Source organism: Hippoglossus hippoglossus, chromosome 6 (genome assembly GCF_009819705.1).
Source record: "Hippoglossus hippoglossus isolate fHipHip1 chromosome 6, fHipHip1.pri, whole genome shotgun sequence".
Lineage (NCBI taxonomy): Eukaryota > Metazoa > Chordata > Actinopteri > Pleuronectiformes > Pleuronectidae > Hippoglossus > Hippoglossus hippoglossus.
This window is the reverse complement of record NC_047156.1, coordinates 26336703-26348030: the sequence shown is the minus strand read 5'-3', so window position 1 is coordinate 26348030 and position 11328 is coordinate 26336703. Positions and strand designations below refer to the sequence as shown.

At 37.3% G+C, this 11328-nt stretch overlaps 1 protein-coding gene and 1 long non-coding RNA gene across 3 annotated transcripts; both read right to left on the bottom strand.

The window, feature by feature from the left end:
* Nucleotides 1–405: 405 nt before the first annotated feature.
* Nucleotides 406–2746, bottom strand: LOC117762812. Its single transcript, XR_004614082.1, has 2 exons — nucleotides 2451–2746; nucleotides 406–2350 (listed from the first exon to the last, which is right to left on the bottom strand). It is a non-coding gene; the product is annotated as an uncharacterized LOC117762812 (long non-coding RNA).
* Nucleotides 2747–2868: 122 nt separating this feature from the next.
* rnf141 (ring finger protein 141) lies at nucleotides 2869–10179 on the bottom strand. 2 transcript variants are annotated; one of them, XM_034587427.1, is made up of 6 exons: nucleotides 10089–10179; nucleotides 7711–7905; nucleotides 6836–6944; nucleotides 5633–5814; nucleotides 3665–3772; nucleotides 2869–3533 (listed from the first exon to the last, which is right to left on the bottom strand). In XM_034587427.1, the coding sequence occupies exons 2-6, from the start codon at nucleotides 7845–7847 to the stop codon at nucleotides 3383–3385; spliced, it is 687 nt and encodes a 228-aa protein (XP_034443318.1). In that variant the 5' UTR covers nucleotides 7848–7905; nucleotides 10089–10179; the 3' UTR covers nucleotides 2869–3382. The 2 variants fall into 2 exon arrangements, with proteins under 2 accessions (XP_034443318.1, XP_034443319.1); XM_034587428.1 differs by lacking the exon at nucleotides 10089–10179 and adding an exon at nucleotides 9998–10076.
* Nucleotides 10180–11328: the final 1149 nt, after the last annotated feature.

Sequence of the window (11328 nt, the reverse complement as noted above, 5' to 3'; positions counted from 1 at the left end):
GCAAAGTGTAAAGTTATTGTTATCGTAAAGTGTCCAAGTGTCAAAGTCACAGGCAGGGACATCAGTCTGTCAAAGTCATTTCATGATTATAACTCACTATGATCCCTGGCTTTTATTAAAGGGACTGTGAGGATTATTATCCTGCTGTTATGTGAAACATAATTGTACAACACTGGGGTAATATGTAAGCAATAAAGGCAAAAATTATAATAAAAAAATATAGCACATAGCTTGAATGCTTAATAAGTGGTACATTGAATCATTAGGTTTTTATCGCATAAAAGTTTCTTTGCATGCTTAAATGAGATGGATAAATAAGTTTAAATGGTCAATTATACAACATGTCGACAAGAGGAAGTGTTGTGAACCTTTAAATCCATCCTAACACAAATTCTTGAAAGTGCAAACAAGCAAGTACCTCTTTATTAAGGATTATACAGTGTGAACAAAACCAGGTTACATACACCTTCCATTCAGTTTTGTAAATGAAATGCCTCCAATGATTCCAGAACAGTTATCAGTAAAGTTATAGGACGATGCTTCCACCTTTTGGATTCAACATTACATTACACAGCAGGTTGAGTGATTAGGGCATATTCAAAGACATTTACATAGAATGTCCCGTATGTAGGCTCAGATGCAATAAATGAATAATATCAGTCATATATTGGAATTATGAAACATGACCTTGGAACTTAATTGAACATTCATTTTTTAAATATATATTTTTTAATAAATTTGTCTTCAGACCACGCAGTCATGTGGCCTGCAGAGCAGAAGGCCTCTGGTCAAACTCTTGATTCATTTGGTGAAAAACGCCTCAACATCATTTTAACTGAACTACAGTGCCATTAGATTATATTCTATTCTACACCACAGAGATAAAATCAACTGCTGTTGTAGTGCACATACACTGATGGAAAGCTACAGGTTTTAAGGTGCGATTTGTCAGGATCAACAACCAAAAATTACTTTTTGTGCAATAAGATATCATGTTTTTGGTCTTTTAACAGAAGAGAAATGAAATGCTACATAGTAAATGACTACTGTGTAAAATTCTTATGTCCGATTTTTGTTAAATAATAGTGAAGCTATTGTCTCATGCCGGGAAAACAAATTTCTAAATGTAATGCAATCAAATGCAAATTTGACTCAGTCAACAAAAACTATTAGCAATTAATTATTCTACATCTTTAAATAAAGCATTAGACTTTATTAAAACATAAGTTTATGAATCTAATTCAAATTAGGTTGATACATATTCACATTTCTTCAAAAACATCAGCGTGGAATCCACTTCACATAAATCACAACCACTCCTAAAAGTGCTTCCTGTGATTTCACTCATTTGGAAACAAGAAAAGAAAATCTTCTGCATCACTGTGATCCTATAAGAGGTCAGTGTAAATAAAAGCTGCCCATCTCAATAAATCTTGAATTAATGGCATGACAAATCAAAGCAAACAAACAGCTTTGGAAATATGAAAAACAGTACTACTCCAGCACTCTGAATAAAATAATCGTAATACTGTATAATTATTTAATGGAAAAAATATATCTATAAAACATTTAAAGATGAGAACAGCAAAGATCACAAATAGTGGTTAATTCCAAGAGTAAAAAAGACAGCACAGCCAGCCAAGTTAATAAAATCATGTAAAACTAATTAGTCTTGTACACCCAGAGAGTCAGGTCCGAGGTGGATCAGAGCATCAGTTTATAACATGTTCACATGACAGCTTATAAGGCGTGTCATCTGGGGTATAAACATGCAGGGTTACATTACACAGACTACAGATCAGTTTTACATGTGGAAAATACATTTGGCTTCACTGTTTGACCAGATACTCTGAAGGAAAAAAGTCGCGTGTCAGTGTCTTAGATTTGCACATGAAGCCAAAGTTCTACATTTCAGGAAACATGTTTATTTGTTATCAGCTGGAGTCGGATGAGAAGATCGACACCACTCTCAAATCTGTAAGTTACACAGACAGCTCCAGCCTGCACCTCTAAATCTCACTTATCAACATATCCACAAAAAATTACAATAGAACCTTGTCAGTTGGCTGTTTTATGTTGTGGGCCAGACTATTTCTTGGCTCTGAGATGTTGTCAGGTAACCAGAGACAGGTAAGACAGATATAAGAGTGCTATCAAACATTTCAATCAAATCTCTGCTAGGAGTCATATTCATCAGCCCTCCCTTGATATGAGAGCTGATATGAGTTCACCTCTTTTGTGTGATATTAACATGACAAACTTCACCTCAGATCAGCATTCATATTTTAAAGTGTCTAGTTTGTCTGGACCTAAGTGTTTTTGTACTGTAAGAGCTGTGCTCCTGGTTATTCTGTGTGTTGAATTAGATTATTATCATTATTATAATATACTGAAAATACAGAATTTTCACTTTAGACTATAAATTATCACACACAGCTCCCATAAAGCACCACATCTACAATACATGGGTTACAAATAGCATCCTGGAATTTTAAGTGAGTCGAGTGTTAACACATTATTTTACTGATCATATATTTTACAGCTAATTTCCTGAAAACGTTACTCAAAATGCCCTACAATTTAGCTGGTATTTAGCTGTAAATCACAATGTCCTGCTTTAAAAAAAATGGTTGTAAGTTAAAAAAAAAACTAATATCCTCTATCTCAGTTTTCTAGGGAGACTAACAGATAAATCCATATTTGGATTCATCTTTCAAAGGCCATAAATCATAGATCCATTGGGTAATTTATACATATATATAAATAACCCAATGGATATGGATATGGATATATATATATATATATACACAGGGTAAATACAGGCTAATCTGTACTTTCCATCTGCGTTGGAAATTCCTTAGTTTTGTGTCTCAAACCGATAGGAATGATGACAAACAAATAAAACGCTACATGCAATAAAACGTCAGAGACCTCACAGTTATACTTCAGTCAGTTGATAGAAGTATTTTTTACATACCTACTACATCATTTCTTATTTTCCTTCACAAATAGAACAAGCAAGTGCTCAACAACAGCAGCAAGACCATCTCCATTTCCCTTAAAATTAGTACTAAATTGTGTCGACATTTCATAGAAAAATACTGGTGATTTACAGTTAGATAAGAGCCAGTTTTAGGACATTTTGTGGATAATTTCCAGGAAGTCTGCTAGAAAGAGGGAACCTGTTAAATGTTTGGTTACTGGTTTCATGTTCCAAACATGTCAGAACGTGAAGATTAGGAAACCAAAGGGGCTTCCTCTGCATTGTTAGCTATTAAAGAGAAAAAAAATCTCCGCCTCATTCAAAAGTGACATTTTGTGTAGTGAAGTCTACTTGGTAAGGGCCAATGTCCCTTATGTAGCATCTTATTGGCTCGGTGTGTTAAGGCCTGTGTGGGTGGCCTGCCTCATCAGCCAAGTTGAGGATATAGCCAGCTATGTCATCCTCTGTGGGAAAATCTGACATTACCCACGATTCATTGGCAGCAGTCACTTGCAGGCGGCATATCGGACAGTTTCGGCTCTGCCCACTCCTGCAGGAAAAGAATTACCATTTGTCGTGTGCATCACGTGAGACTAAAACTTTTCTGTGATAAAAATAAAATGATTTACAAAGTAATAGATTAACTGTTGAACCAAACTAAAGCTTTTTCTGTCATCTTACCATTTATCAATACACTTCTGACAGAAGCTGTGCGCACAGGGCAGGATGAGGTCGGCCTTCCCGTCCATGCAGATACAGCACTCCTCCTCATCAGTCAGCTGCTTCACTCTGCACAGAGACACAAAGAAAAGGGGGTAAACTTTGAATTATTTCCAAAGACAGAAGGTGTTTTTTCACTTCTGAGCAGCCGATAAGTTATTTGTGAACTAAATGCTCTTTGTTGGCTGGGGATTTGTCAAACAAAGACAAATATCTTTCAGTGTTATAAAAATGAATGAGAATTGAGACATTACACTCAGCCTGCCCAAAACTCTTCCTATGGCTAACAATCAATTTTCTGAGAAAACGGGGGCCAGAAAACCAAAAAAAGCAAGCTGAACCTCAGAGTGGCAAAAGTAATGATTGACCCATTTTACATACACTTGCTCATTTAATCAATAAAATACTAATTATTACAACTTTATCTGAAATCATTATATTGTGGTTGAGCAAAAATGTTTCTGGTGTGAACCCAAACCCCAGGATAGTTAAAACTGCAATTCAATGTCATCAATAAAGTTAATTTAGATTGGCCTGTATAAGGTGGTAGTTAGTAGTGTCACAGTAAAAACATTATGACTTCAATATGAAACCTTCCTAAATAACTCACATTAGGAGAATTAATGACAAAATAATGAGAGAACATAGAAGAGGGACTCATATAAACCTATATTTTTGACAATAAATTACTCCAGAAGTTTCATGTTTTAAACAGGAAACATGACTATGACAGGGTACCATACCTTCTGTTATAAAGTTTTTATTTTTTAAAAGGTCCAGGTGTGTGTCTGCTTCTGTCTGAGGTCGAGATAAAGCCTCGGAGTCAGTGCACCGTGTGTCACAGCCTGAGCTGAGCTGACACCGTGAGTAAGAACTGGATCAAACTCAGAGTTCTTTATAAACCTCCTGGAACAAACTGAAAATCTGAAACTTTGGTTTCACACATACACACACAGGCTTAGTCTTTCCACAGGGCTCTTTCTTTTTCATATATCTTTATTAAATATTTTGGGTAAAACAGCGCCCGGGATACTGGGCCTATAATGTGTGTCTATCCCAATCCTGAAGCAGCTGTGGAAAAGTGTTTAATAATAATTAATCATGAGAATTAATAATATTCATATTTTAATTATTGTACATAATAGGATCAAGGGCATTGTCTTATTAAAGTTTTAACCTGGTATGCAGTCATCCGAGGTCCCCTATACACTTATGACAGTTAATGCGATTTCTCTGACAGTTTACATCAGTGTTTAATACACTTCCTTGGCAGACACCTGCACTCCACTGAGCACATTTGCTGATTATAGAAATAATTATTGACAACTACTGTCAAGTTGCCAGAAATATGGTCACAACCTCCCCCTCTGTTCACGAGTTATTGCATTGAATAATGGCAGACTGTCAGCTAAGAAATTTAAATAATGTCATATTATGCTTCTTGCGTCTGTCAACGAAGCCACGGAGGGTCGGCAGGAGCACTTGGAGCTGCAGCCTCTGGTCTTGGTGTTACCACGAGAGCTAAAAATAGCACATCCACTGTTATGCAGGGAATGGAAGCAAAGCCCTACACATACAAACTCACACACTGTCCCACTGTCATACATTTTCGCACTGTATAGGCATATGGCCCTTTATAAAACATAGTTAATTGAAGTGTCAACACGAATAAAATGGGGGATTGTGATACTTTATACAACACTAGTCATTAGTCTTCCGGACTAAAAGCACAACAACACACAGCTGATTCAAAACCTTAAAAAGCCTTTGTAGGTGTTGTCAAGTAGGGCCTGCATTCAACAGCTTATGTCGCATTTGTCCACAAAGAGTTTTTGAGGAATCACTTGAAACAATGAGTTCAAATCAAACGGTTTAATGTAAAAATATTACATTGTGGTAAAATACTTTGACAAGGATCAAGTCACTGACCTGCCCATCCACATGCTGGCCTGGCAGGAGCCTGTGGAAGGGAGCTGGCCAGACGGGCCTTGGATGGCGCCCTCTGCAGACAGCACCTCAGCAGCCTGACTGGTGATGTCCCGGTACAGCTGGATGAACTGGTACAGGTTCATGATCCGTGATGCTTCCAACGAACCATTCTCCTTGTTGATCTGAGAGGAGGGAGAGGCAGTCCCATTACTCATAGGGTCTTTTTTTAGTTTTAAAAGTTTTCAGTGTGGATTACAACTTCTTATATAAGAGAGAGAAAATAGACACAATATGATCTAGTGTTCCCTATTAATTATCTAGACTGTGGCAGCCCGCCATATTCTATTTTGTCCTGCCACGGATTCATAGTCAATCAAAACATTTGTATGCCTTCCCGCTGGCTACAGACAGTTGCTGAAGGTATTATGTGTTCGGGTTGTCCATCCATCCCATTCTCGTAAACACGATATCTCAAGAATGCCCTGATGGGTTTTCCTTAATTTTGGTAAAAATATTCACTTAGACTCAAGGATGAACGAAAAAGATGTTGGTGGTCAAAGCTCAAATGTCAAGGTCACAACAAGGTTTAAAAAAACACAAATTTGGCCTATTGAATGTGATCTCACCGAATTGAGGGAATTTCTTCAACTTCTGATCAGTTGTTACTTGAACTCAAAGATGAAGTGATTTCATTTGAGACGTGAAAAGTAAAGATCACAGTGACCTTATATGAATCTGGAAAAGGCATACAACCGCAGTGCTGTAATTCTAGTTTACACTGCGTGAGCAGCGCTATATGGAAAAGAGAAAATAGCGGAAACAAATGTGAAGTCACTGAAATTAAATTAGACAAAAAGAAACTCAATACTCCATTGAGCAAGTGTATTGTATAATGTAACTATATATTATTTTGTTTGTATTTGACTTTACAAACTGATATTAGAAATCCTTCTAATTAAGCTTTTGACTTAAAAAAGGGGCATCTGTCTGATAATTGTCTATTTCCAATCTGACAAATCTGTCTGACTCCATTAAACTGGCACAAACATTAGAAATATCCCTGTGCAAACTTTCGCCACACACAGTTTGCAGGTGAACGGTTTCAAAGGCATCGGTCTCTTTGTCCAACACAAAATGAAACGGTGCACACTGGTGCATGTGTTGGCGTGTGATGTGTGTGTGCAGGAGGACATTTGGTCTCACCTTGGTACACACGATCCTGACGGCCACCTTCCACAAGGCTGTTGCATCAGATCCTGGCTGCACCTCAAACAGCAGGTGCTTCTGCTGTCCGGCAGCAAGCTTGGCCGTACTGAGAGAGATCCAGCAGACAAGAGTAGGTATGTGCAAAATGTTGATATAATGCAAAGGATTGGAAATTGTACAGATTCGGACTCTGCAGATCAGCTCTGGACATAAAGTGGCTTCAGAAAGTTTTCAGACTTATTCACTTTTAGTATAATTTATGTTGAATATATGTTAAAACGTTAAAAGAAATATTTGATCAATTCACAATTAAAGTTACAACACAATAAAGTGTGTAAAACATACTGAAGCCACTTACCTACAGGTGATAACAGACAAACACTTTGAAAGGCTCCAGCCCCAACCTCACCCTCAACTATATATGGATTTAAGTAATGACTGTTTCATTTCATATTATTGAATTTTTTTTGGAACAACACAGACTAGCTCACTTTAACCACATTATCCATCAGTCATAATACTGTCTCTGAGGGCAGGGAAGCTAAAATTAAACTGGCAGAAGCTGGGCCTAATGGAGCAGGGGAATAAAATGGGCCACTGATGGAATAGTGCTGCAGCTCTGGGGTTTAGCTCTCAAATTGGAACAACCCAAAAGTACAAATGACAAATCCTACAAAACATCCAGGTTCAGGTATCCTTTGTGATGTAATTAAGGTCACATAGGTCCATCTTTAAATCCCTCTCAGTCAGTCATTGCCATTTATCCCACTGACCTCCACTACAATAAAAATGTACAACTTATTTTTGAATGATTGAACATCTATTATTCCGACTTTGCATGTGCTGGTAGCATTGAACTTTTACAGACTTACACGTCATTAAGCTCGGCCACTCGTCCCAAGAACTCCTCGTAGTTGAGGTAGCCACTGTCACGCACCAGGCCGACGTGTTTCACCAGCTTCTCAGGCAGACGGGTCATCACCGACTGACCTGAGATCTGCTGGCCCATCCCGGCAGCAGCAGCACTTACAAAACAGCAAAGGCAGGGGACCGCACCTCATTCAGTTCTGCAGAGCCAAGAAGCAAATAAAGAAATTAGGGTCAGTTTTCACAATCCAGATCGGACGGTTTGTTTGTGATCACCTGTATTTATACATGCTAACAACAGTGCACTTATTCCTTACTTTGCACATCTGCTTAGATATCTAATTGTATTTTTTGTCTTTTCACTTCTGCTTTGTGCAATGACAAAGTTGAATTGAAAGTGTCTGCTCAGCTGCTGTGTCTTGTAGAATCACCTTCATGTTATGAGAGGCCACTTTCGCTTCCGTGTGAACCAAATGTAAAACTGTACTTAGAAAACAGTAGAGGTTAAAAAAAGTGCAAAATCTATTTGACTGTTAACATTACAGTGAATGTGCAAACATTTTCATTAGGATTCCTATAGTAGTATTTAGCCAAGATAAGCTGTCATCAATTTACTCAGCCTGACGACACGTGACACCATTACGTGGCTATGACTAAACCATCAGACTTTAAATCCTACAGTCACCTGAGAGAAGCGCTGGGACTTAATAGCTTGATCCAGACTTGTCTTGTTTCTGCTCAAGTGAAATTACCTTGGTTGGACCCACTAGTTTGATGAGACAGTTTAATCTATACCAATTATTTATCTAATTTATTTTCTGATGGAAATTAAATAAACCAAACTTTACACTGGATGTGGCTGAGGTCAAGGTTGTGTGCAGGCTGGTAGAATTCTTCCACACCACCAGGTTTTGTGCAAGAAACTGAACAGGATCTTCCCCAAACAAGTGAAATTAGTGAAATGTGGCCTGCAGTGTGAAGATCACCCAGCCAAACACGCACATGAGTTTGTTGAGAGGGGCATCTGTCCACATAGAGTTCTCAAAGACGTGTTTACACCTTAACGTTACTGCAGGCCACGAAGGACACTTTCACTCACCGTCACTAGCACTTTATTAGGAACACTATAATTATACTGGGCGGTTCCTCCCTCTACTCAGCCTCAGTTATTTGTGGTATTGATCCAGTAGATGATGTAAACTTTCCATTGAGATTTCTGCTCCACATCAAAGCTGCCCATCTCTTGTCTGACCAAACCCCAAAGGTGCTCTGTTGATTTCAGATTTGGTGACTGAGGACAAGTGTACTAAACTCACTGTCATGTTAATGAAACCAGTTTGAGATGACTTCTGCATCATTCTGGTAATAGTCCTTAGAAGATGGTAAACTGTAGCCACAGCGTGATGCGCATGGTAACCAACAATACTCATATAGGTGTGGTGTTGTGTGTGAAAATACCACATCGATAGCTTCTGAAATACTCACATATTTTTTAATATGTTAAATGTGTTTAGCTGTTTATCAAGTGTTTGTCATTCCTTAAAGAAACCTTCACTCAGAAAAATCAGTCTCAACACTTATAACACAATATATAAAAGAATAATATATATTATGATTATCAATCAATATGAATCGATATGAACCTTTTTATATTAATATACTTTTCGGCCATATCCTCCAGCCCTAGCTCTGCCTGCCACCACAGGCTAATAAGTGGGGAAATAAACTGGTATACACGTGTTCCTAATAAAGTGGTCAGTGTGTGTCCATGTAAAAAACAGTGGAGGGTAATTAACAGCAAGCGTGTTATACACTAGTGTATTCAAACTGAATTTGTTTGGAAAAGTAAAACTATTGCTCAGCTTTAAGAAACTATTGTTCACTTAGAAATAGAAAGCAACCCTGTCAGGCGAAGAGAACAACAACAGATATCAAACATTAGTAGCGTTGAGGCATCAGATCTCCGTTAAACACGAACACGAGTTATAAGTTCATCATTTATACTCACAGGAAGTGCACGCGACCTGAATTAGCCTAATTATTAGCATCGAATAACAAGGATGCTAACGCTGCGGAGGTGGAACAACCTTCCCGTCACTTCAGCCAATAACAGCAGTAAATGTGTGGCTTCGTGAGAATCTAGTGGCTTTTTAAAAACACCACGCAAGTAAAGGATAATCCTTCTTTCAAGCTCCAGTCACAACAGACTTCTCTGCCATAATAACAGCGACAATAAACCGCTGGCGAACCAGGAAAAGCGTCAGTTAGCATCAAACTCAGCACTCGACGCGCCTCGGGGTGGAAGAGACGAGCAGCTGTAAAGGTGGGGAGCACTGGTGTGACTGTGTGGGGACAGAACACCAAAGAGAAACAGCTTTCTTACCAAACTGTCAACACCAGAGGCAGAAGTTCACAACCAGCTCTGCTGCTGTAGCTTCTGTTTGGGTTGGCGCACTCAGTCGCTGTTTGCTGACGTAGTAGATGACGTTGCTTACATACACACAATATTTAAGCTTATATAACTTATGTTTCTCGGAACATATAATCTTTATCTGTTACACATGTATTTTATCATTGCACACATACAAACTTCATTCGATCATATTTCATTTTATACTGTACGACCAATAATAATATTGAAATGAACTGCAAGACTGTAGTTACATATTTTAATTTGGACAACAACTCGTTGATCTTGCATGGTCAAAGTTTATATACACAAATGAAGGATAAACAAAATTAACTCCATCTTGGCTGGCTTTTTACACAATTATAAAGATTATTTTAAGTTAATTATTCAAACAAGTAATATGACTGTACAAATGTTTAATCGTCTATTTAAGGATGAATATATGTGATAATTTCTATTCTTTTTTATATATATTTTATATATTTCACTGTATGGGTTTTAAAAATATGGCTGGGATGACAAATAAACTGAGAAAGTATGTTCATAGTGGCTAAATAAGTAATATATAATGTATGAAAATATCTTATTACATCTGATCTCAGAACTCAGGTGTTACATGATTAAAAAAATATGAATGATGTTACTCCTTCAAAATTCAAGTGTGGTTTTGGTCAAATATAAATAAAACTTACTTGACTTGACACAAGGAGAGTCACTTACAAAAGATCTGTATGCCTGCTCATCCCACATTGTAAACATCAAGTGTTTGCTCTGTGTGAACAGAACTGGCGCGAGTGTTATTTGAAGTTGCATAAAGTTTAGCAACGATTTACTGAGCTGATGTCAAGTGTCATACATTTTTGGGAATAATCATTTTAATTCTTATTTTAATTAAGTACTTATGATTGGAGTTAAAGTAAATTCAGTTAAGCCAAGCATCTATGGAAATAACTTAAATTTTCTTGTTAAGTTATGACAGATTTAAAAGAGCTGAAGCATAACTTTAATTTATGATGTAATAATGAAATTTATTTAATTATGCTATTGCATTTATTAATAATGTATCACATTGGCTCGTAATAGTGCATAAGAAGACATCACTAGGTAATTTACAACCTTTATATAAAGTTACAATTGGCAGGTATTACAGCAATTTGTTTCTTTCCGGAAATTTAAAGCTATTTATATGACGTATTGTTTCATTTACTTTCAA